This window comes from Oryctolagus cuniculus, chromosome 13, assembly GCF_964237555.1.
Source record: "Oryctolagus cuniculus chromosome 13, mOryCun1.1, whole genome shotgun sequence".
NCBI lineage: Eukaryota > Metazoa > Chordata > Mammalia > Lagomorpha > Leporidae > Oryctolagus > Oryctolagus cuniculus.
The window spans coordinates 69,020,910-69,048,426 of NC_091444.1; the positions used below are offsets into that span (position 1 = coordinate 69,020,910).

General features: G+C 42.1%; 1 protein-coding gene across 9 annotated transcripts in view; it reads right to left on the reverse strand.

Annotated features, from left to right (window-relative positions):
• Positions 1–1,293: 1,293 nt before the first annotated feature.
• PRPF18 (pre-mRNA processing factor 18) overlaps positions 1,294–27,517 on the reverse strand; it is a 123,514-nt gene continuing 97,290 nt past the window's right edge. For 2 of the 9 annotated variants that reach the window (XM_051820856.2, XM_070055659.1), the window contains 2 exons: positions 19,514–19,556; positions 13,946–14,463 (listed from right to left, as the gene is read on the reverse strand). In XM_051820856.2, the coding sequence (XP_051676816.1) occupies positions 19,542–19,556 (15 nt within the window). In that variant the 3' untranslated portion in view covers positions 13,946–14,463; positions 19,514–19,541. Of the gene's footprint in view, positions 3,577–8,666; positions 14,464–16,979; positions 19,433–19,513; positions 19,557–21,330; positions 21,570–27,517 lie in introns of those variants that run through there. The other 7 variants (XM_051820854.2, XM_051820855.2, XM_051820852.2 and 4 more) reach the window with 5 other exon arrangements.

Here is a 27,517-nt window from a genome sequence, read left to right on the forward strand (position 1 = left end):
TTTTAGTCAAACTTTCAACAGTGAAACATAAACAAAAGATTCTAAAATGTACACAAAATGCCAGACTACCTTCAGAGGATCCTCAATTAGACTGACAGTTAATTTCTCATCAGAAACCCTACAGGCTAGGAGAGAATAGAGAGACATAGTCTAAGTTTTAAAAGAAAAAAAAAAAAACTGTCAACCTAAAATACTGCACCCTGCAAAGCTCTCATTTATAAGTAAATGTGAAATAAAGACCTTCCAAAACAAACAAGAATTGAATCTGTCAACACTCATCCAGCCTTACAAATAATACTTAAGGATATGCTACACACAGGGAAAGATAGTCATCATTATGAAAGAATGTGAAGGCAGAAAAATCTCCTGGTAAAAGTACTAAGGATATTAAACGCAAATAATAGGAATTTCTATATGAAAATGGCAGGATCTAGTCGCTACTTTTCAATAATAACCTTGAGTGTAAATGGCCTAAATTTTCCAAATAACAGATACTGACTGAATGGGTTAAACAAGACCCACCTATTTGCCACCTGTAAGAAACACACCTCACCAACAAAGCTACACACAGACTAAAAGTGAGAAGATGGAAAAAGATATTCCATGCTAATGAAAATCAAATAGCACATGGGGGGGCCAGTATTGCAGTGTAGCAGGTAAAGCCACCACTTACAACACCAGCATTCCATATGGGCATGAGCTGCTCCACTTCCGATCCAGCTGCCTGCTAATGCACCTGGGAAAGCAGTGGAAGAAGTGCTTGGGCCCCTGCAGCTGTGTGGCAGACCAGGAAGCAGCCCCTGGCTCCTAGCTTTGGCCTACCCTAGCCATTATAGTCATTTGGGGAGTGAACCAGTAGATGGAAGATACCTCTGTCTCTCATTCTGTCTGTAACTCTGCCTCTCAAATAAATATATCTTTAAAAAAGTAAATAAATGGGCAAAGGATTTGAACAGGCATATTTCAAAAGAAGAAATTCAAACAGCCAACAGACACATGAAAAAATGCTCAGGATCACTAGCCATCCAGGAAATGCAAATCAAAACTACAATGAGGTTTCACATCACCCCAGTTAGAATGGCTCTCATATGGAAATAAAAAAATATTAAATGTTGACAAGAATGTGAGGAAAAAGGCTCCCTAATTCATTGTTGGTGATAATGCAAACTAGTATAGCCATTGTGAAGATAATATGGAGATTCTTCAGAAAGCTTAACACAGATCTACTGTATGACCCAGCCATCCCACTCCTGGGAATTTACCCAAATGAAATGAAATCAGTATATGAAAGGGTTACTTGTAGCCCCATGTTTATTGCAGCTCAATTCACAACAGCTAAGATATAGAATCAATCCAGATACCCATCAACTTATGATCAGATAAAGAAAATGTGGTATATATACACTATGGAATATTACTCAGTCGTAAAAAAGAATGAAATTCTGTCTTTGACAACAAAATGGTTGCAACTGGAAACCATTATACTTAGTGAAATAAGCCAGTCCCAAAAAGACAAATACCATATTTTTTCCCCTGATCTGTGGTAACTAAAAGAGTACAAAAAAATGAGAATTGATTACTATTTAGAGCCTTTGCCTATACTCTTGGTTTTTCTACTTTAAAAAATTATAAATATTTTACATTAAGCTTTTTACAAAATAAATAGCAAAAAATGTTTTCATTAACAATAACAAAATAGTATGGAGAGTTCATTGTTAGGACCCATAGATTTATAACTACATCAAAATGTTCAGTTTGTTTTTTTAACAGAAGCCCATTTTATTCCAGCAAGCTAGCAGTGTCCTTCTATTTTTCTTTCAATCATCCATTTTCTCTGAAACCCATCCCAATCATGCCTTTACTCCCTCTACTCTACCAAACCCACTCCTGTCAAGGTCAAGAATGACTTTCCACAGTGCCAAATCCAACAGTCAACTCTATTCTCATCTTATGCGACTTACCAGCAATACTGGACACCATGGATCCCCCTTGCTTCGTTGAAACGCTTTCTTCTTCTCTTCCTGCTTTCCCTCCTGCCACAGTCCAGGGCTCTCCTTGGTAGTTGCTCTTCATCTTCCGGATTTCTTCACTTGGGCATGTTGAAGGCTCAGTCTTTGGACTCCCTTTCTTTATTACTGACAATTCCTCTTCTTGTAGCTCCCATCAGGTCTCATGGTTCTATATGCTGTTTGTACGCTGATGGCACCTACACCCTGCCTCCTCTCTAAAACTTGTACGTCCCACTGCCTGCTCCCCGTCAGCTCTGGGATGCAGACTGACACCTAGAACTGCACTCCTGGCCTTCCTCTCCAGACTGGCTGCACTCCCAGCCTTCCTCTGCTCAGTGAAGGCAACTCCAGCTTCCAGTGTGTGGGCCTCAAGTCTTGGGGTCATCCACCTGTGAATGCTCTATTTCTCTCACACTTCATGTCTGTAGCAAATAAGACAGATGCAAATTCCCTACCCCTCTGTGATTGATGTTAGAGTAGAGGGGAAAAAAAAGTAAATTGTTGAATGTATCAAAAAGATAGTGGAAAACCACCTTTTCCTCTTAGCTAGGTAAGAAAAGATGCTGCCAAGTTTGGAGGTAGAAACAAACCCCACGATCACCTCCATACTCAACCTGGTGTGAGAAACAGTAGGCGAGGCCACCATCCCGGGGAGATGGCAGAGAGGCAGCAGTGCAGGGTCAGGATAGAGCATAGTCACAAAGCATTAGCATGAGGGTCCAGGTGATATTGGGCTCTTGGTTGTGGGTTCCCTCTAGTGGCACTCATTAACCAGGAAATGAGTGTTGGAGTGTCCCACCTTGGGTTCTGCTGTGGGCAGAAGGCCAACAGCGTAGGACAACACAAAGTACTGGTGAGTGACTGACTAAAACGGTGATAATGAGGTCTAGATTGACTAGAAGGAAAAGGGAAGATGAAAAGCTGAAAAAGTAGGAGGACATGGTAGTGATGGGACAAAGTGTCATGAGGAAAACAGCAGAGCAGGAATTAAGTAGTGGGGGAAGGGAGGATAGGACTTCATGACCAGAGAATGCGTCAGACAATAGTTTCCCATAATCTTAGTTATCCCCATGGAGGGAGAATCACACAATCCAGGGAGCAATCTGTAAAGTTGTTGAGTACTAGTGGCAAACCCATCTGAGCTTGGGATATTTTTGGAGAGGACCTGGGTTCATGCCACCTGCTTAGAAGCTGATAGTCTGGTTTCCTCTTGTATAAGGAGACCTAGATCATATCAATTACTTTACCAGACAGGATTGTAAGTAAACGTCAACCAGATAGTGAAGAGGAGAAAAGGCAAAAGGGGGACAACCAGGTACCATAGAGATGTTAACTTCAGGAAGCAGCTGCTGTCCTTATGTCTGGGAAACCAAGGCAAGAGCCTGGGATGATTAACATTCACAAACTGGAAGGACATGTCCCCAGCTAGAATCAGACCTCCAAGGAATGGATGCAGTTCAGCTGGTGCTGGCAACTCAGGAACCTGGAGGCATGTGCAGAGCCAAGGGCTCAAATTTCTGAAGCAATTTGGTGCTGTGATTTCTGAGTGGCTAGATGATTGGGAACACTGCAAAGGAAACCAAGTATCCCTTTAGCAATGAATGGTCACTGCTCAGCTGGAAACATGCTGCTCTGCCACTGTTATTAGGAACAGGAAGCAAACAGAACGAACACATCCCTCTCTCCCTCTTCTAGTTTCTACTTTCCTGTGTCTGCTACTGTTGGTAATGCCAAAAAGAAAAAAGAAAAAAAAAATCAGGCCATTAAAGGGAAGTGGTTTGTAGAGCTCATGGCAGCAAAGTACAGGAGGTGTTTGGAGCTGAAACAAAACAACTTCACAACCAGCACATCCACTGCCCAGGAATCTGGCCCTCACCCTCTGTATCATGGTTTGTCAACACACTGGAAGGTCTGGGCAAGCGCATCGTGGTGCTCTGAAGTCATGTCTTTCTCCAGTGTAATCAAATCTGACTCTGCCACATCCTCCTAAATATAAACAGATATGACAGCATTCACTTGAATTGGTTCTGTGGATATTGGTACAGGATGACTGAGTTACAGAGAAGCCCCCAGTCAAACTGATGTTACAGGCAGTTCAGGGATGGGCAGGTCCTGGAACAGATGTCAAAAGGATTTCTATGCCTTCGCCTGTGGTGCTGGCATCCCATTTCGGCATCAGTTCAAGTCCCAACTGTTCCACTTCTGTTCCAGCTCTCTGCTAATAGGCTGGTAAAGCAGTGGAAGATGGCCCAAGTGCTTGGGCCCCTGCACCCATGTGGGAAACCCAGACGGAAGAAGCTCCAGGGTTCAGAGTGGCCCAGATCTGATCATTTGGGGAGTTAACACCAGCAGCTGGAAGACCTGTCTCTCCTTCTGACATCAATAACCTCAGCACCCAATTTATTAGACAGAAGCATCTAGCTCATATTCCTCTCTTGTCTCCCTCTATCTACCTCTGTCTAGAGGTTACTCTACCTCTCAAAGAAGTAAGTCTTTTAAAAACTAATAAACATGATTCTGGGTGTGTGTTTGGATGAGGTTAACATCTGAACCAGGAGACTCAGTAAAACAGTGGGCCTTATCCAGTCAATGGAAGGCCTGAACAGAACAAGAAAGTGGAGATTTGTGCTCTCTACCTGACTGCCTCAGCTGGGGTACTGGTTTTTTCCTGCCTTTGGACTGGAATTCACACCATCAGTTCCACTGGTTTTCCAACCTTTGAGCTTAGACAGGGACTTTCATCACTGGCTGTCTTGGTCCTCAGACCTTCAGATTCAGGCTGGAACTACAGTCTCCAGAATGCAGATAGCATAGCATGGGACTCCTCAGCCTCCATGATTTCATGAACAAATTCCTTATGAATAAACAAACACACACCCATGTAGAGACCCATGCAAATGGTTCTTCAAAAAATTTATGGAAAATGCGTATTATGCATATTATGAAAACACTGTGCAAGGATTTCAAAAAATTTTGCACCAACATAAGTTCATCTGTTAATTCCATTTTCCAAAAGCTTTTTAAAGCACCCTAGTATATGCATATGCACACACAACTGCAGGCCAAGCATCATGACCAAACCACAGAGAAATGGCAAAATACTTGTGTCAGCCAAGTGTGTCTCTTTCTCTTAGAAAAGCAATAGTTCTTCTGGGATTCTCACACTGCAGACTTCTATACACATCTCATTGATAGAAGCATGGCACAGGTCCAACCCTGACTACAAAGGGTCCTCTTGAGCAAGCAGTTTTACCTGTGAACACTGCAGCTATGAATGTATCACGATTCTGTTATAAAAGATGAAAACAGGGAAAAACAACAAGTACTATCTGCCCTACGGGTATATGGCATATAAACCTGCACACCAAAAGAAAAAGAAAAATAGCCATGTTTTAAAATGAAACAATCTTACAAAACTAAAGTTTAAAAGAAGTGCAAAAACCAATTTCTTTTTCTCTCAAATCCTAGACTCTAAGGTATGCTATTATGATGACTTCATTTAACAAACAAAACAAAGAATTATGCTGTCTTAAGCTTGACACTGATTTCTGTTGGGCAAAGATAACTGAAAAGGTTATGTCAATATCTGAACTAGTCATAAGATTATTTCTCTATTCCATAAAAGTAACCTACCACAGAGATCAACCACAGAACAGGACACATGTAATACATACATCTGGCAGAATATATAAATGGATTGAGCATTCTGTTGCACTTAACACGCTGCCTGGGATCCTGCATTCAATACCAGAATAATTGGGTTCAAGTCCTGTCCCCACTCCCGATTTCAGCTGCCTGCTATGCACAACCTGGGAAGCAGCAGGTGATAATGGCTGAAAGTAGTTGGGTCCCTGCCAGCAACGTGGAAGACCCCATACTGAGTTTCCAGCTCCCAGCTTCAGCCTGGCCCAGCCCTGGCTGTTGTGGGCATTTGGAGGGGGCTAATAATAAATAACTATAAAGCAGTAAGAAAAAGACCAACAACTTAATAGGAAAAAATGAACAAAACCTCTTGAATGAGGAACTTACAAAATATAATATCTAAGTTTCAATTATACATATAAAAAAGGTGCTCAACTTGATTAATCATCGAGGAAATTCAAATTAAAGATACAACGTGCTACCATTCTAACACATTAGAAAGGCTAAAATGAAAATAATAGAGTGCTTATCAAGTCATGTCAGGATATCGGGTAACTGGACTGCTCAGATCTTGCTTTTAGAAGTGCAAACTGGTACAAGGCTTCTGGAAAACTCTTCAACAGGATCTTCTACAGCTGGTAAGTTTCACGCCTTGGTATATGCCCTACAGAAACTTATATTCATGAAGAAAGGGATACAATGTTCATGCAAAAACTGGAAAACCACTCACATGTCCATAAACAACAGAAAGGATAAGCTGTGACTATAGCAGTGAGGATGAATGAACCACAACTACACACGACAAGGATGAATATTAGAAATCCTACATAAAGCCAAAGAAAGCACATATAAAAGAATTCAAGAATACTGTTGATTCATTTACAGATTTTAACAGGGCAAACTAATCTATGTGGGGAAAGACTATGGATAAGAAACATGTATCTTTTCCTGGAGAAAATGCTCTAAAAACATAGTGATGATTACTGTGCAACTTTTAGAATATACTAAAAACCACTGTACACTTTATATGGTTGAAATTGATGCTACATAAATGATACATCAATAAATGTTTTTTATAATTAAGATGTGAGAAATCAGAACCATGGCTGTGACTAGAAGAGGACCAGAAGAGATTTCTGGGGTGTTAGTACTGTTATCCTTTCTCACATAAGGGATACTGACCTTGGGAGTTGCTCACCTTGTGAAATATTTATCATGTATTATTATTATATTATTTTTTTTTGACAAGCAGAGTTAGACAGTGACAGAGAGACAGAGAGAAGGTCTTCCTTTTCCGTTGGTTCACACCCCCACAGCTGCCACAGCCGGCGCACTGCGCCAATCCGAAGCCAGGAGCCAGGTGCTTCCTCCTAGTCTCCCTGCATGGGAGACTAGGGCCCAATCACTTGGGCCATCCTCCACTGCCTTCCCGGGCTACAGCAGAGAGCTGGCCTGGAAGAGGGGCAACCGGGACAGAATCTGGCACCCCAACCAGGACTAGAACTCGGGGTGCCGGCGCCACAGGCAGAGGATTAGCCTAGTGAGCCACAGCACCAGCCTATCATGTAGTACTCTTAAGATTTTCTGTATATATGTTAGATTTCAATAAAATGTTCATATAAAAAAAATGTAAGCTGGAGTGAGCATTGGGCACAGTAGTTAAAATCCTCCTTGGGATGCCCACACCCCCGCTGGAGTGCCTGGATTCCAGTCCCGGCTTCTTGTTAATGCACACTCTGGGAGGTAGCAGATGATGGTTCAAGTACTTGGGCCCCTGCCATCCATGCCCAGCCCTGGTTCTTATAGGCATTTGGGGAGTGAACCAGCAGATTGGAGATCTCTCTTTCTTTCAAATAAATAAAAATAAATACATTGCTAAAAAGAAAAGGTTATCTAGGACTACACATGTCTTGGAAACTAATTTTCAAAGGACTGAACAAACCACCTTCCTCTCAACAGATTCCTGATGTAAAATACTGATCTTGTTTGCACCTATCATTTCCTTAACTCTATTTCAATGGGCCTCCCGTTAAAAAAAAGATTACTTTTTTATTTGAAAAGCACAGAGAGAACATCAAAGAGTGAAATCTATCCAATGGCAGCAATGGCTGGAGCTGGGTCGATTCGAAGCCAGGAGCTTCTTCTGGCTCTCCCACATGGGTGCAGGGCCCACACACTTGGGCCATCTTCTGCTGTTTTCTTAGGTTCATTAGCAGGGAGCTGGGTCAGAAGTACAGCAGCTGGGACTGGAACTGGTGCCCACATGGGATCCTGGCACCACAGGTAGTGGCTTTACCTGCTATGCCACAGCACCGGCCCTCCCATTTATTTTTTAATCTTGTGTAATTTGCTTTGCCCAACAATTTATAGTAAGCCTAAGGTAGTCACCTATCCATGCTGCCGCTTTCCTTACAGAAGGTTTACATGTTGCTTGTCTTCGTTTTTTACAGACAGACCTACCTTCTCATTTTAGACTTAAGAATTACTGCTTTGGAAGCATTTAGCATATGAAGTACTTAAGGCTTTACAATTTGCTAAATCTGAGTGTAATCTCTTTAATAAACAAAAGAGGGAGAATCTTTCTGCCCTGAATTCACCAAACATTCCTTAACTGCACTGATAATACCATTAAGAGAAATAAAAAATATTTATTTGAAACACATGATAACAAAGAGTTTGGGAGACAGAGAACTCTCATCTGCTGGTTCAATCCCCAAATGCCCACAACAGGCCAAAGCCAGGAGTCAGGAACTCCATCTCCATCTCTCATGTGGGTGGCAAGAACCTAAGCACACGGGCCATCATCCGTTGCCCCCGAAAACATTAGCAGGAAGCTGGATTGCCAGTTGAGGCAGAATGGATCCCAGGCACTCCGATATGGAATATAGGAATCCAAGCAGCCTTCCATTCCCTGCTGTTGGGCCTGTCCCCTGATAATTTCTTTTAATTAAGTTTTCAAACTGCTGGTCACATGCATTAATCACTTGTAAACCAATAAAGGATCATAGCCAGCAATTTTTTAAAGACTTTAATTTTTATGTATTTATTTGAGAGGCAGGAGGACAAAGATAGATCTCACAACCACTTGTTCATTTCTCAGTACCCACCAATGGCCAGGGCCAAAGCCATGAGCCAGCAACTCAAAACAGGACTCCTTGAATGGCAGAACACAATTACTTGAGCCATCACCACACCTCCCAGCACCTACATTAGTTGGAAGAAGAGTCAGAAGCTGGAGCCAGGAATTGAATCCAGGCACTCCAATGTAATCCATGGTGTCTTAACCACTAAGCCAAAAGCCTGCACCCTGCATATTTTCTAAAGAAACACAACAGAAAATTCAGGCATGCTTCACATATTGTCTGGAAAGTGCTTTCATTTCAATTATATATATGTGTATATCATACTGTATCTCCATGCAGTTTGTTTTCTGTGATCTTCAGAAGTCAGTGTAAACTCCTGTACTTCACAGGACAATGGAAACTCTAAGCCAGTCGCAGATTGCAACACTCCTGAGTCATGATTCCTAAGTCTTAAGGAAGAGCAATTGGATGGGTGTTGGGTGCTGTAGTTAAGATGCCACTTGCGAAACCTGCATCCCACAAGAAAGTACCTGGTTCAAGTCCCGGCTTCTCCAATTCTGATCCAACTTCCTCCTTATGTGCACCCCGTAAGGCAACAGGTGATAGCTCCCTTAGGTCTCTGACAACCATGTGGGAGACTCAGATTGAGTTTCAGGCTCCCAGCTTTGGGTTATCCCAATTCTACCTGTTGTCAGCATTTGGGGAGTGAACCAGTAAGTGGAAGGAAGGAAAGAGACAGAGAGACAGAGAGAGAGAGAAGAAAAACAAATAAAGAAGAAAGGAAAGAAAAAAACAAAGGAAGAAGAAAAAAAGGAAGGAAGGAAGGAGGGTTGGTGGGAAGAATGAAGAGAAGAAAGAACAGAACAGAACAGAAAAAAAGAAAAGGGAGGCAAAGAGGGAGGGAAGATGAAAAGGAGGGAAAAAAGAAAGAGAAGTCTGAGGGCCCAACAGCAACAGATTTGGGCAAGTTGTAAACAGAGTTCAGAAAGGCAAGGAGGGCAGGCTATGGAAATGATTTCAGTAGATCCGACACCAACAACTCTATACAAACAAAGAGCAGCATGCAACTTCTTAGCAGGTGTGTTTTATGCTTGAATACTGTGAGAAAAAGTTGAGAAGGCTGTTATTTCAAAACTGATGCTTAAGTACAGGGAAGATATTAAACAAAAGGAAGTGGCCTACTTTAAACAGAGTAACCATAATCAGCAACACAAGGATAAGCTTAAGCCCAGCTAAAGTACTCCAGAGTTTATAATGGGGAAAAAAATAATCAAAGCTTTTGTAATAAACTGTTTTGGTAAATGCAAGAAGTATGGTTCCAGAATCTTGAATGGGATTGGTTCACAGCTGCTGCTGCTAGCTACCGAACACTCCCCTAGTTATTCCATATCACCAAAACTTATTTTAAAATTTCCAAAGACTTTAAAGTACTGTTAACCACTCAAGTACTAGTGTGAGGTTGTAATTCAGCCAACAGAGCTGCAGTCTGTTGAAAACCAGTTGCCGTAACAGCATTCCCATAGCAACCCTCTCAGGACAGCCGCTGGCTCTCGCACTCCGGCCAGCTGGAAACTCTTAACATCAATATGCTGTGAGAAAGTGCTTCCAGCTCCACTCTATGTGATCCCATACATTTCTAGGGGATCAAGTTATTCTTTCAGCAGCTGCATGGGAGTATACTTGGGGAGGGAGTGGACTCTACAAGACATTCAGACAAAGGAAACAGTCACACCTCGACCTAACACTTCCATTCATGGAAACTGTTCCAGTTAGTGCTACTAGCCTGCTATGTTAAGAAGCAGAAGAGGGGAGTATGGTGCGGCTGAAAAGGAGCCAGTGATATGAATTCCAGAATTCAAATCTATTGAAGATTCTGAAAACACTTTTTCTTGATCTCTTCCAAGCTGTTTATGACCAGAATAAATTGCAGAAAAAGACAATTGCATTTCTAAATTATTTACTGAGATCAAACCCTAGTGGGCTCGAAAGTGCCAAAGTCAGCCAGGGAGCCACTAGCAGGAAGAGATCCACATTAAGAAACCATACTACTATCAATCCTGTTTCGCAGTCCTCTGAATTCTCACCGAGCATTCAGAGTCACAGCAAATCACCCAGCCGTGCCAGAGATAGCTGCCTATCTCGGGCCTCTCCCTTCTTCCTAGAAGATCTGGACTCTCTGCTGTCATTCCTCAGGTGTCAGTCACCTTGGGCCTCAGCCTTGTTTTCCCAATTTTCCCCAAAGACTGAAACCACAGCCCAGATTGCCAAAGTCTCTGTGTTGCAATGCTGAAAAATGTTGTTTTAAAGTTGCAATGACACTCCTAGGAAATGCAGTAGAGATAGTCCCCAACTTGGTGAGATTTTTTTTTTTTTACTTTATGATGGTACAAAAGCAATAATCATAACCTCAATTTGAATTCAGATCTTTTCCTGTACTAGCAATGTAACGATCCTCTCCTGTGATGTTGGACAGTAGCGGCAAACACAACTGAGTCACTCCACAGCCATGAGGGGAAATGACCAATCCCACACTCCACAGTATTCAACAGACGGATGAGCTATTCAACACTTTATTGAAAAACAGGCCTTGTTTTTAAATGATTCTGCCCAACTGTGGGCAAGTGTAAGTGTTCTGAGCAAGGTTGGGGCAAGCTATTTTGATAGGTCAGGTGTACTAAATGCGTTTCTGACAAACTATTTTCAAGTTTCCACACATTTACTGGGATGTGCCTCCATTAAGTCAAGGAGCATACGTATTAACCTGTGAGGGAAAACCAATGTTTTACTAAATTTGAATCCAAAAAAACCCGCAACTCTTGAGGATAGGAATATGGGGAGTAGGGAGGAGAGGGAGGAACATACTTACTTCAGGACTGTGACTGATTTTAAGGTATGTCTTTACTGAGTGAGAAACACCTAGAAACAAACACATAGTGTCTACTAAACAACTTTCACCATTTGGAAAATGCAAATCACTATTTTTCTTTAATTTGAGAGACGGAGACACATCTCCCATCTGCTGGCTCACTCCTAAAATGCCTGAAACAATTCACCTGGGCCAGGCTGAAGTTAAGAGCCAGGAACTCAGTCCAGATCTCCCATGTGAGGGGCAGGGAGCCAACTACTTAAGCCATTACCTACTTCCTCCCACAGTGCACATTAGCAGGAAGCAGGAATTGGGAGTGGAGCCACGACTCAAGCCGAGGCACTCTGGTACAGGATGTGGGTTTCCTAAGTGGTGTTTTAACCCCTGTACCAAATGCCCACCCCTGCAGATCTTTTCATTATGGGGAAGTGGAACACTTTTCTATGAGGGATCCACATCTCTAGACTTGTCTCCCTACACCTGCACCCAAAATAGGTGACAGTCACAGTCCTGAAGACTATGTTACTTTTTTCTTTCAATCCATCTCTAACCACTGATCAACTCCAGGAAGTACCGATGTCACACATTATAGTTTCTTCTTTATGTGGAATATTAACAGCAAAAGGGAAGACAACATGAAAATTCACTGACTACCAAACTGTGACCTGATTCTGACTGGAAAAAAAAAACCTAACTTGCAGAGTACTCATTCAGCAATCCTTATAAACTACTTTCTTGCAACAAGACTGCCAAGTCAAAACTGTTAATACAGCCTATGAAAGTCTCCTGTTTATGCAAGTAAGCCCCCCTAAGTGCTAACTTATAACTTAATTCTAAGAAAAGGTTTCCAAAGTTAAGTCTGTCTGGAGGGTGAGGAAGCCTGAGTCATGATGGCAGGCTCAGTCACCCCCAGGCAAATAACCTGCAAAAATGATCCTGTGTACCCACAGTCATGGGCTGCAAGTGGCCAAACTGGCTTTCAATCTTTGTCAAAAAGGGCCAGAGTAAGTTCCTTCCCAGAAGCCACTAGCTCCCAACATGTCCCTCTACCCTTCTAAACTCATACATAACCAAAAGCAGCCATCAAGCCCAGACACAGTAAGCACTTAATCAGTGTCCCTATTATTGTTGTAGCTGCTAAGTCCATCAACATCATCATCATCATCATCATCATCATCATCATGTGACTGAACTGTCCCAATGATAGGTTCTTGAGAGGCACTTCGGCTACACTAATAACAACACGAGTACAACAACTAATATTTACAAAGATCTTACCACTTGCCAGGCAGTGTGCGAAGAATATTTTACTTAGACACAACAATAACACTTTGGGGTATGCAATATTCTTTTCTGAGAAATATATTTCTTAATGCTTATTTATTTAAAGAGTAGCATAACAGACACAGAGATGAGAGAGAGGGAGAAGAAAAGAGAACGAGAGAGATCTTGTCTACTGGCTCACTCCCCAAACAACCCATGACAGTCAGGGCTAGGCCAAGCCAAAGCCAGAAACCCAGAATTCCATCCAGGTCTCCCACATGGATGGCAGGGACTCAAGTACTTGAGCCTTCCTCTGCTGCCTCCCAGAATGCGCATTAGCAGAAAGCAGGATTGGCAAAGGAGTATCCAGGACTAGAATCAGCAACTCTGATATGAGATATGAATGTTCCAAATGATGGCTTATCCTGCTGGGCCACAATGTTCACCCCACTATTATGATAACTGTAAAATAAGGGAGCTGAGACTCAGGAAGACTGTATCACTTGCCCAGTCACATAGTTAACAGGTGTGCAGCTGAATCTGAAGTAGGAAATTTCTGACACGGGGGACCCCATGCTTCCCACTATATGATACAAGAATTCCAGCCAGTAAGTAACATCCTGTCTACCCAAGTTACTATATTAATGGAGTCCTCTCATCTCTAAGGTGTACTGACTAGTCACAATGATCTATATACTGCACTTAAATCCTCACTTTGTGGCTGACCAGAGCCAGAATATGTTGCTTCACGCAGTGGGTCAGAAACAGAACCTTCTTCCTGTTTCACGGGCATAACCAGAACAAAGCTGCTGCAGGTCTACCAGCATCACCCCATTTTCCATTTTCCTACTCGGAATCCTTATGCACTGGGATTATTTTGTTTCGAACTTATGTGGGTGTTACATATACCATCTTTGTTTTTCAAACTTCTACTTCCTGTCAATTCCATCCTGAGAGATGACAGATGCTAAAATTTATACTCCTTAAGAGATAAAAACTTTGAAATGCAAGAAAAATAACACCTGAATGAACAGCAATAACACATTCAAATTCTATTGCAAGACTGTAAAAGTTCAGAAAGATTTAAAGACTATAAAGTTTCATTTCGTGGTTCCAAATTGTTGAAATATATAAAAATATCTTCTATAAATGTTAGACAAAAGACAATGTGCAAATTATCATATTTTACAGAAACAAGTCCATCCTTAAACATTTCTATTTTTAATCATCTAACTGCAACTATCAATTTTACTGGGAAAAGGTCATTTATAACTCCATACCATTATTGTTTACACATTTAAATTTTGGGGGAAAAGTGCAAGACACAGAAATTAGCTTGCAGTCAGATGTGACAGGAAAGCCAACACAGTTCTTAAAACCAGTCAAGAATTGTATCAGACAGAAACCAGAGACCGGAAACTCGGGTTTTCTTCTTCCTTCATTCCTGGCAGTAATTCCAGAAGGCTGTACCCTGCAGCCCTTCAGTTTCTCATTGTTATTTACATACTGTACACAAATCTCATAGTGCATTGTACTCTACACATTTTGAAGGATCTGTAGGAAAGTGTTTCTGGCAAATGGTCATTAACCTCTTCAACCCCTAAGAAAATAAAGAAAATACAAGTTGGTTATGACATGGTTGAACTATTCCTAATTGCCATTCCTTGATCACTCCATTTTGCCAATGTCTTTATTATAATGCAACAGTCCCTAGCAATTCCACTCAAACGTTTACCTAGAGAAATGTTGATTTGCGTGCACAAGAGAACATTCATCACAACATTATTCATAATAACCAAACAAAAAAACAAACTGGAAATAGAATGTATCAGTAAGCTTTAGCATACTCACAAAGAATACTTTACAGCATAAAAATGAATTAACTACAGCTACATTTAACAACATAGCCTTTTCCAATTAAGTTCCAATAGAAAATTAAGCTCTAACTGCCCACTATAAGATATCCACACAAGTGCTGAGGTGAATTCTCTCCTATGCATCTACAAGCTAGGGTGTTACTTACGTATCTTCTTTGCAAGAACTGAGAAAACAGCCATTCAAATAATTCTGTGTTCTGAGGTCTAGATGAGGATCTCTGGTTGAAAAAGGCTGATATACATGAATCTTAGAAACAATGTTGGGGGGGATGGCAAAGCCATGGCGTAGTGGGTAAAGCTGCCACGTGAAGTACTGGCATTAAATAAGGGCACTGGTTAAAGTCCTGGCTGCTCCACTTCCAATCCAGCTCCTTGCTAATATGCCTGGGAAAGCAGCAGACAAAATGGCCCAGGTGCTTGGGCCCCTGCACCCATGTGGGAGACCCGGATAACACTCCTGGTTCAGATTAGCCCCACACTGATTGTTGCAGCCATTTGGGGTGTGAATCAACAGATGGAAGCTCTCTCTCTCTCGCTCGCTCTCTCTGTAACTCTGCCTTTCAAAAAAAATTTAAATATTAAAAAATTTAAAAAAATTTGAAGTGTCCAAATTTCAGCCCAATATTTCTTGCTTTACCCTTAAAAAAATATGGGGTTGGAGGGAGGGCCCACACAGTGGTGCAGCAGATTAAGCCACCACCTGCAACACTGACATCCCATATAGGCAATGGTTTGAGTTCTAGCTGCTCCATTTCTGATCCAGCTCCCTGATAATGCACCTGGGAAAGCAACAAAGATGGCCCAAGTCCCTGGAACCTTGTGCCCATGCAACCACATGGGAGACCCAGATGGAGTTCCAGGCTTCCACTGCAGCCAGTTGGGGAGTGAATGAGCAGGTGGAAGCACACTCGCACTCTCGCGTGCTCTTTCTCTCCTTGCAATACAGCCTTTCAAATAAATAAATCTTTAAAAAAAAAAAAAAAAAAAGGTGGAATGTAAAAAGTGGTCAATGACTGCATATACCAGAATACCATTTTAATAAAATTCAAAAACAAGAGAAATGCATTGCTTAGAAATGCACACATAATATGGTAGAATTACTTATGAACAAGCAAGGAAATCACAAATAATTTCAGGTTAATGGAAGATACAGACCAAGTGGTTTTCAGAAAGTTCTGGTTATTAAACTGAGAATAAGGCTTTTGAGTATTAATCATTTTACTTCATAACTTACATCTTATTTTTTAGATTTTTATTTTATTTTATTTATTTCAGAGAGAGAGAGTTACAGACAGTGAGAGGGAGAGACAGAAAGAAAGGTCTTCCTTCCACTGGTTCACTCCCCAAAGGGCCGCGATGGCCGGAGCTGTGCGGAATCGAAGCCAGGAGCTTCTTCCGGTCTCCCACATGGGTGCAGAGGCCCAAGCACTTGAGCCATCTTCTACTGCTTTCCCAGATATAGCAGAGAGCTGGATAGGAAGAGGAGCAGCCGGGACTAGAACTGGCATCCATATCGGATGCCAGCAACACAAGCAGAGGATTAACCTACTGCACCACAGCGCCAGCCCCCATAACTTATATTTCATGCGTTCTTTTGTATACACTAAATATAATACACTTTCATTTAATAGCATTAGGAGTACAATATCCCAAACCAATTTTCCAATCAATCCTGCAGAATTCAGTGGAAACAATTATTGCTCTGTCTTTATTTTACCGTGGGCAGCTGTTTTCATGGCTTTTGGTTCTTTTTCAATAACTATAACACAGACAGCTAATTCCTATTGATTTCAAGATGTGTTCTCTATCTTGTCTGCAAACTGGCCAGTTCTTCTCCACTGTATAACTTTATAGTGGTTTCTAAAAAACTAATGATAAGAACTATCACTGCTTTAAAAAAAGAAAAGATTTATTTATTTATTTATTTATTTGAAAGTCAGAGTTACAGAGAGGCAGTGGCAGGAGACAGAGAGAAAGGTCTTCAGTCAGCTGGTTCAATCCCCAATTGGTCACAACAGCTGAAGCTGCAGTGATCTGAAGCTAGGAGCTTCTCCCAGGTCTCCCACATGGGTGCAGGGGCCCAAGGACTTGGGCCATCTTCCACTGCTTTCCCAGGCCAAAGCAGAGAGCTGGATTCGATGTGGAGCAGCTGGGACTCGAACCGGCACCCATATGGGATGCCAACACTGGGGATGGCAGCTTTACCCACACTACACCACAGTTCTGGCCCCTATCACTGTTTTTTTTTTTTTTTTTTAATTATTTATTTACTTGAAAGGCAGAGTTACAGAAAGGAGGAAAGAGAGATGTTCCATTCACTGGTTCATTCCTCAAATGGCTGCAACAGCTGGGACTGGGCCAGGCTGAAACCAGGAACCAGGAGCTGCTTCTGGGTTCTACCACGTAGGTGGCAGGGGCTCAGGGCCTTAGACCATCTTCTGCTGCTTTCTTAGGCACATTAGCATGGAGCTGGACCAGAAGTAGAGTGGCCCAGACTTGAACCTGGCAGACTGGGCTAAACCTACATTTGTGGTGCTAGCATCCATATGGGCACCAGTTTTAGTCCCAGCTGCTCCTCTTCTGATCTAGCTCTCTGCTATGGGCTGGGAAAGCAGTGGAAGATGGCCCAAGTGCTTGGGCCTCTGTGCCCACGTGGGAGACCCAGAAGAGGTTCCTGGTTCCTAGCTTCAGATTGGCCAATTTCTGGCTATTGAGGCCATTTAGGGAGTTAACCAGTAGATGAAAAACCTTTCTTTCTGTCTTTCCCTCTCTCGGTAACTCTACCTCTCAAATAAATGAAAATACAATCTTTAAACTGCATTGTCTCTTTCCACTCATCACACAGTCATCTTTTAAATTCCTTAGCTGGCATTTATTTTTGTTATTATTCTTCACCTTCTCATCTACTACTCAGTAAACATGCCCTGTAAGTCATTATCCAAAAACATACCACTATAGATCCCTCCAGAACAATTATGGATGAGTTTGTAACCAGCATTGAATGCTATTAACTGTTTGGTCTATCAGCCTACAAAGTATTTTGTTTATAAGGACAGACTCTGTCAAATATCTGACTGACATCTACATATGTATAGCATATTGATTAGCTATTAAAAACAACAGAACGCTAGTACTTAATTTTAAGGAGCCCTTACTTACTTTTGGCACAAAACACTTTAAGGTTTCTCACCATGGGCTCACAAAAAGTAAAAGCCAGGCAGTTCCATCACAGTAACAAGGACAATGAAATTCTAGTTTCATAGGCCAATGCTGGGCTGACCCATTTTCAGCCTAGAAAAATATTAGCTATTGTAATACATAAAATTGTAAGTATATATGGTGCCCGGTAATTCACTAGTGTTCAGCCAAAATTAACTTTCGTGACTCAAGATGCTTCATTAAAATGTCATCTGCTCTTCAAACAAGACAAAATTTCACAACCCAGTGGGAAGAGCAGAGTACCTGGTTATCACTTACAACTCAGTAACAGAGGAGAATGGTAGGAAATCTGAGGAGGAAGAATATAAAATGGCCTCAAAATGTATGCTGAGGTAATAGGTACAGAAAAATTATCTAGCAGTAAGAATTCTTACCCTGTCATTACCTAAGTATTCAAGCAACTCCGGCTCAATTAAATTGCCAGAAAGAACAAAAAAAAAAGCCCTACAAGACCTGTATGGTCTCATAGTAAAGAGACAACAAAGGTAATTTACTCCTAAGAACTGAGCTCTAATCTAGCAGTCAACGTAAGTGAAACATGACCTTGAAATCTATTCCTTAGAGCCCTTTGTGGATTCAAAGATTCTCCATGTTATACCATTCAAGAATTAGTAGTGTGGAACAACGTGATCTTCCAGTTGATTTCTAAGACTGACAGTCTCTGCAGGTAACACAAGGAAAGCATATAATTTGCTTTACTCCTCATTTTTTATTTAATTCCCTGTGCTATTCAGATCTTTGCTCCATGACAAAGACCATTCCTTCATATAGTACAGCTTCTCCTGCTATGAATTCTAATCATGTGCATACACAGTTGTGACCTGTCACCATGGAAATATATTCATATATAATTAATTTGGAACCTTAAGTTTCCTGGAGGAATAGGTGAAAAAAAAGAGGTGAAGATAAGAAAGAGAACACCCTGAGGAAATATGTGCAACTTGTTTTTGGCAGCAGTACAATATAGTCAGAACTGTTATGGGCAAATACAAAGGGGCTTTAAAAAGTTCATGGAAAACCCACATTATCTTTCAGTTCCACACTTCCATGAACATTCTGAAGCCCCTCAAAGAAGGCAAACTGATGGTGAGGCTGCTGAAGGTAACTCTCCCTACACTGTGAAGCACTGGAATCTTGGGTGTCTGTTATTTATAAAAAGACATCTGTGGGCCGGCGCCGCGGCTCACTAGGCTAATCCTCTGCCTTGCAGCGCCGGCACACTGGGTTCAAGTCCCGGTCAGGGCGCCGGATTCTGTCCCGGTTGCCCCTCTTCCAGGCCAGCTCTCTGCTGTGGCCAGGGAGTGCAGTGGAGGATGGCCCAAGTCCTTGGGTCCTGCATTCCATGGGAGACCAGGAGAAGTACTTGGCTCCTGCCATCGGATCAGCACACCGGCCATGGCGGCCATTGGAGGGTGAACCAACGGTAAAAGGAAGACCTTTCTCTCTGTCTCTCTCTCTCACTGTCCACTCTGCCTGTTAAAAAAAAAAAAAAAAAGACATCTGTGATGCTTATTTTACACTCACTGAGTAGACTGTATGATTTAAAATGCATACCAGTATACTGTGGCTGGAACCTCAGCTGTCAGAAGGTTGGAAACTGGAAAAGTACAATCACAAATAGTTGCTAGAACATTACAATCAGCGTTTGCAATAAAGATCGATAATTCATAGCACAGATGTTTAAGGGTGCATAATCTGAAGACAGTGCAAAGTTATGTTCCAAATGTAGGCAAATCTCAATTTACACCCCTTAGGAATTCTGTTTCAAATTGCTTGTATATGCTTTGAATTGCCTAGCTCAGCTTATTACAAACAGCTTAAAAGCTAGTATTTTTAACTGACATTTTACTTTCACAAAAGCAATACATTTACTTAACAAATACTTATTCAGTGTCTACTATGTCAAGTACTGCTCCAGACTCCTAGAATACAGCGCGGAACAAACCAGAAAAATAAATCCTCACTAAAAACAGAAGACAAACAATAAACAAAATTATTTTGTAAAACACAAAATATTTGTGGAGAAAATAAAGGGCGGCGTGCAGACTGACTGGAAGGACTCATGCTCTGACTCCATTAACCAGAAAGCCACTGGAGGGCCCTGAGCAAGCCTGCAACATGATCTGATCCTATCTGAACCGAATCAGGCAAGGTGCCCTGCTGATAAAGACAGAAGCCCTGGGACCAGAGGAAGACACCACAAGAATCCAGATTAGAGAGCTGGTGGTTGAGCCAGCAGGCAGCAGTGGAGGTAATGAGAAGGGCATAAGGTTCCAGATCCACTTTAAACACAGAACCATCAAGGTTTTCCAAAAGAAAAGATATGGGCTCTGGACTGTGAAAGAAAGAGAAAAGTCAAAGATAATCCTGGATTTTGTTTGTGTGTTAAGAAAAACAATCACACAGTTCTTATCTCACATAATAGCAGCCTCTTCCCACTCCTCTTCCTAAAATACCTTTTTTCCATCCACCCAGAACCACAATTCTTAGTGAAATCAGTATACAGGGTTTACCTCACAACGGCTACCAAAAATTGTTCAAAGCGGAGCTACAGAGTATACTGTGACCTCTCCTTTCATAGATTTCTCCCAACCTTTTATTTTTTTGCTTTTCTAATTCAACCTTTAACAATGAAAGTACTCTCAATATGACCAAACACATCAAGTAACACAGGTTTTTTTCCCCTTCCTGGAGTCCTTTGTCTTCTTAATCTGCACCACTTGAATTCTAGACATACCTGTACTACCACATTACAATGCACCCTTTCACCCTCAACCTGGAAACTCCTTCTGCCTTGCTCTGTACTGTGCCTTCTTTCCCCAATCCTTTCTGTCTGCTTCCCTCAGTAGGCAGAAGACATCTTCTGCTGAGGTGGATTCGTTCTGAGAGGAGGAGTGTGGTGGGGGCAAGAGGCGCAGAGTCACCACACAGACCCCAGGAGTCTGGTGAAAGCAGGCCAGAGGCAAGCAGCCTGCAGACTCATTTATTTCAGTTAGTACAGCAGCTTATATAGCCAAGGCAGTCAATCTGGTCAAGGGGCAGTCTATGCCCTAACCAATCACAGCCTGTTGTCAGGCAGTTCCCAAAGCCATGCAATCACAGCCTGTTGCCAGGCAGGCTCCGTTGCCAGCAGCCATCTTGGCATGATCTTCTCATTCCATATTTTCCCCTTTTCATTTATTTTTGAGCAACAAGGGAGGCATGATTCTTGGCCATACCATTGTTGACCCCGTTTCCATGTGGTCTCCGTATGCGGCTATGCCTGTCTTAGGTTGTCCCCCAGGGGATCTTACCCGTCGTTGACTAACCAACACTCAAATCAGGAGACCACAGGAGTGCCTGCTCAGATGGGGGTAGGAATGAGGAACAATGGTAATCAGGAATGGCATGACTGCACACAGGCTGTGGGCCATTTGAGTGGCTGACCAGAGCTAAGTGGGGTATAAAGCAGTAGCGGATGTGGCTATGAGCAGTTCCTCAGGGTAGGATGATAGGACAGGTGCGTCCACTAACAAGGTGGACTCTCAGTCTTGTTCAGCTGGTTCTGGTTGGCTGTCAGTTGCAGGCTTGATGTTTCTGGCTGGTACCCAAACGGGCTGTCTTGCATCCTCTGGAAAGACACAAGCATATCCTTGGCCCTAGGTTAACAGAAGCCTTTTTACAGGCGTTGGAATCCAGGGCCTGAATTTTGCATCTACTTCATCATTAACGGCAAACATGCGGGTAGGAAGGTGTCTAGCAGCTGTGATGTTGAGGTGGATTCATTCTGAGGAGGAGCGTGGTGGGGGCAAGAGGCAAGGAGTCACCACACAGAACCCGGGAGTTGAGTGAAAGCAGGCCAGAGGTGAGCAGCCTGCAGACTTGTTTATTTCAGTTGGTACAGCAGCTTATATAGCCAAGGCAGCCAATCCAGTCAAGGGGCGGTCTATGCCCTAACCATTCACAGCCTGTTGCCAGGCAGGCTCCATTGTCATGTGATTTCCGAAGCCATGCAATCACAACCTGTTGCCAGGCAGGCTCCATTGCCAGTGGCCATCTTGGCATGGCCTTCTCATTCTACCACTATCTTTAAGTAGAAGAAGAGAAATTTAGCACATTTAAAGATGACCCAGGTTCAAACCCACCACTTAACTAGCTGTGGGACCCTGGAAACTTATTTCTTGCAGCCTCAGTTTACCCGCCTGTAAAACAGAGAAATACTAGGGGCCAGCATTGTGGCTAAGCCTCTGCCTGTGGCACTAGCATCCCATATGGGTGCTGGTTTTAGTCCCAGCTGCTCCCCTTCCAATCCAGCTATCTGCTGTGGCCTCAGAAAGCAGCAGAAGATGGCCCAAGTCTTTGGGCCCCTGCCCCCTGTGTGGGAGACTCAGAAGAAGCTCCTGGCTCATAGCTTCAGATTGGTGCAGCTCCCCTCACTGCAGCCATTCTGGGGAGTGAACCAACGGATGGAAGACCTCTCCCTCTCTCTGTCTCCCTGTAACTCTTTCAAATAAATAAAATACATTTTTTTTAAAAATGCTGCAATATTTACTTTTTAAGGACTCATTTTTGATACTGACCATTTTTGGTAATTTAGTGTTCTTCTTTCAATCTTTTCTCTTGGATCAGATTCACAGAGAAGAACTCTTGAACTTCCTCACTGCGGGCAGGAGTGGTAGAAGTAAAATCCTAGCTGCTGGCATCAGAAAAAATCCAGGCGAGAACAGGTATAGAGATGTCCTTTGTCAACATACAGGACTCCTCTTAACTCTCCAGTTTTCACAATGGTGTCTCACCTTTCCTAAGTGGGACAAATCCCTCAGAAAGCAAATCCATTTTCTGTAGAGAAGAAGGGCAAGGACCCCACCCCCCAAACCTCTGCTTGTACCTTGTAGGGTACAAGAAGCAACCTGTAGACTATTTATCCTAATTCTAATTTACTGCCTGTTTTTAGCCCCTCCTAGAGATGAACCTTTTAGAAGTCTCTAACATGGGGGCAAATGCTGTGCACAGTAGACTAAGCCTCTGCCTTTGGTGAAGTCATCCCACAAGAGCACAGGTTCAAGTCCCAGCAGTTCCTCTTCCAATCCAGGTCTCTGCTCATGGGCTGTGAAAGCAGCAGAAAATGGCCCAAGTGCTTTGGCCCCTGTACCCATGTGGGAGACCTGGAAGAAGCTTCTGACTCCTGGCTTCAGATCAGCCCAGCTTGACCCACTGAAGCCATTTGGGGAGTGAACCAGTGGATGGAAGACCTTTCTCTCTTTCTCTGTCTCTGCCTATGTCTGTAACTTTACCTGTCAAATAAATACATAAAATCTTAAAAAAAAAAAAAGAAAAAGAAAAAAGTGCCTAACATACCCCATGTCCTAATCCTTTCCAGATTCTACAGTGGAAACTGAATGGCTCTTTAATGACTGCCTCCCACACTATATTTAGCTATACTTATTTTTTTTGAAAAATGAATCTATAAAAATGTTTTGCAATTAAAAGTCTAATTGATAAACTGTACACTTAAAAGTGGTTAGATACATTTTTATCTTATGTGTGTGCCAACACAATTTTTAAGTCTAACTGGTGGCAATATAGAATAATCTAGATATGGTATAAAAACATCAAATACAGACATACTTTGGTGTAAGTATGTGGTACAGGATCTATATCCTGGATTATTAGAGTTGATTATATCCTGATGAATCACTAAACCATTAAAACAGTCTGCATCTACTAAAAAGACTGTTAGCATTTTTTATTATTGCAGAAAACTAAAAAGCATATTAAAATCAAACCAAGGCCAGAGCCATGGCTCAATAGGCTAATCCTCTGCCTGTGGCGCCGGCACCCTGGGTTCTAGTCCCGGTTGGGGCACCAGATTCTGTTCCGGTTGCCCCTCTTCCAGTCCAGCTCTCTGCTGTGGCCCAGGAGTGCAGTGGAGGATGGCCCAAGTCCTTGGGCCCTGCACCCACATGGGAGACCAGGAGAAGCACAGAGCACCGTTCTGCAGCGCGCCAGCTGCAGCGGCCACAGGGGGGTGAACCAACGGAAAAAAGGAAGACCTTTCTCCCTGTATCTCTTGCTCACTGTCCACTCTGTCAAAAAAAAAAAAAAAATCTTTACGTGCCTTATTTTTTCTTTTCAATCAGTTAATAGGAGAAAGTTTTTTTGTTAATAAGTAAATAATCAACCTGCATCTACTAAAGATATTGTTAGCATTTTTTATTATTGCAGAAAACAAAGAAGCTTGTTAAAACCAAACCAAGCCACAATCAAAATTCTTTACCTGTCTCATTTTTTTCTTTTCAATCATTAGTTAATAGGAGAAAGTTATGTCTTGTTTATAAGCAAATTTTTTGTTGTAGTATAAACAAGACATTTTATTAAGCCAATTACTTCCATACCGTCACCAATCTACACAATAAGGTAAAGCCTCACAAATGAAGGTACACATTCATTTAGAGGGATACCTTAAGTGCAAACAGTAAAGGAGAAGTTGAATGCATTTTCTATCTGGTTATTTAAAGTTCCTTCATGAACTGCTAAAGTTTAACTAAAGGAACTAATTAATATGTGATACTTAAAACATAATCCCAGGGGTAAACATTGTGGCAGTGGATGAAGCTAACCTTGGGACACACACACCCCACAACTAAGAGCTAGTTCAAGTCCCTGCTAATGTGCACCCTGAAAGGCAGCAGGTGATGGCTTAAGTACCTGGGCCCCTGCCACCCACAAGAGAGACTCAATTGGGGCTCCAGACTCCAGGATTCAGTCTGGCCTAGCCTTAACTGTTGTAGGCATTTAGGGAGTAAACCAGCATAAGGAAACTCTCTTTTCTCTATCTCTCTGTCTCTCTCACTCTGGCTTTCAAGTAGATGAAAATAAACAAACACAAAAAACAAACTAATGTTAACTTCACACTAAAGGGATGTTCAAATGACCTGAAATATGATTCCAATAATATGTAATTTAATGCTTAAATGTTAATTTCTGTAATATCAACTAATACGCATAGTCATGTACAAAAGGCCAGTATTTCAAATACTGTCTGTAAGAATTCTTTTCACATAAGCATATCATTAAAGCTGAATATTTTTAAAGATTTATTTTATTTATTTGAAAGGCAGAGTTACAGAAAAGCAGAGGCAGAGAGAGAGAGAAAAACGTCTTCCATCCGCTGGATCACTCCCCAGATAGCTGCAATGGCTAGAGATGCGCAGATCTGAAGCCAGGAGCCAGGAGCTTTTTCCAGGTCTCCCACATGGGTGCAGGGGCTGTGGGCATCTTCTACTGCTTTCCCAGGCCATAGCAGAGAGCTCAGGAAGTGGAGCAACTGGGACACGAACTGGGGCCCATATGGAATGCCAGCACTGCAGACCAGGGCTTTAACCCACTGTACCACAGCACCAGCCCCAAAGCTGAATTTATCTTTTTAAGTCATTCTAGTTCAGTCACTTGGAATGATGGCAGATACAGCAAATCCACAGTGCTTTGACTGAAAAGCCACACAGCAGGTATTAAATGTATAAAAATTTTCAGTATCTGGAAGACTCACTAAAAAACTAAAATAAACTGATAGCTTGAAACTACCAAGAAATGAAACTGCCTGCATGGTTTATGCTAAGAAACAGCTGTTCTCATTCTTTTTTTTATTTAATCTGGATGTTTGTTTTCTATAGGAAAACAAATATTCAGTTCAAAGGTTCATCATTTCAAAGAAAGTAACAAATTACATTTATAAATAATAATTCCACTTTGAAAATAGCATTCACCTAGATAGCTAAGATGGGTAAAAATTTATGCCAAAAAAAAAAGCCAAGGAAAGATTTCACTTATTTGACTATCAGGCTTTCACAGTAAATGGTTGTCTGTCTTTCTTCCCCAAGTATGTGGTTGAGAAATATAAGATGTAATACCATAAAATAAAACATTTATCTTCTGTCAACTGAGCTGCCAGCTACGAGGAAGCATGTTATAGTTTTGATCAGCATTCCCCAAAATGTTTCAGTAGCATACTGTGTTCTGTGATATCAAAGGAATTATTATATAAAAGATAGGGGCCAGTGCTGTGGCGCAGCAGGTTAACGCCCTGGCATCCCATATGGGTGCCGGTTCGAATCTCATCTGCTCCACTTCAGATCTGGCTCTCTGCGATGGCCTGGGAAAGTAGTAGAAGATGGCCCCCAAGTCCCTGGGCCCCTGCAACCATGTTGGAAACCTGGAAGAAGCTCCTGGCTCCAGATCAGCACGGCTCAAGCCATTGCAGCCAATTGGGAAGTGAACCATCGGATGGAAGACCTCTCTCTCTGTCTCTCCTCTCTCTGTGTAACTCTTTCAAATAAATAAATAAATCTTAAAAAAAAAAAAAAAAAGATAACTCTAGTGGTATTTTTCTCTAAAAATGGACAGTTTCAATATGCTGGGAAGTATTAAATGAGTAGTGGTTGTTATCATACAACAACTTGCCTTTAGGAAACAGTTCACCATAGCCCAAGCTGTAGTACGAAGCCAGCTAACCCACACATGTGTGACATGTAATTTGAGCACTGATGCAGGGGCCAGCCAGTACTGTGGCATAGTGGGTTAAGCCGCCACCTGTGATGCCAGCATCCCATATGTGCACATGTTTGATTCTTGGCTGCTCCACTTCCTATCCATATTCCTGCTAATGTGCCTGGGAAAACAACAGATGATGGTCCAAGTCCCTAGGCCCCTGACACCCACATGGGAGACCAGGAAGAAGCTCCTAGCTCCTGGCTGTTGCATCCACCTAGGGAGTGAACCTGAGGATAGAAGCTCTCTTTGCATCTCCTCCTAACTCTTTAAAAAATAAAACAAAACAAAACAAAAAAACCCTGAGCACTGATGTATAAATGCAAGGTATGTATTTATCAAGAGCCATGATTTTGTGAATGCAACATGCAGATCATGTTACTAACACTTATTACAGTTATGAATGTTTCCATTATACCAATTCTGACAATACATAAGAAGGTACTTCAGAAAGTCCCTGGGATAAGCGAATTATAGAATATTTATCATGATGTAAAACATTTTGAAATGCGTATTTTTTCATAATATGCATTGTCCATAAACTCTACCTCATGTGCATGGATTTCAAAAAGTTTTTTGTACCAAAATAAATTTATCATTTAATTCCAATTTCCACAAACTTTTTGAAGTATCCTCATGTAATAAATTTACAAATGTTCCATTGACAAATATATTCGGCAAGTGCTAGTATAGACAAAATATGCCAAACTTGAAATATGAATTGAAATATTCTAGGCTGGTGCCACGGCTCAATAGGCTAATCCTCTGCCTGCAGCGCTGGCACACCGGGTTCTAGTCCCGGTTGGGGCGCCGGATTCTGTCCTGGTTGCCCCTCTTACAGGCCAGCTCTCTGCTGTGGCCAGGAGTGCAGTGGAGGATGGCCCAGGTGCTTGGGCCCTGCACCCACATGGGAGACCAGGGGAAGCACCTGGCTCCTGGCTTTGGATCAGCGTGGTGCGCTTGCCACAGCAGCCATTGGAGGGTGAACCAATGGCAAAGGAAGACCTTTCTCTCTCTCACTGTCCACTCTGC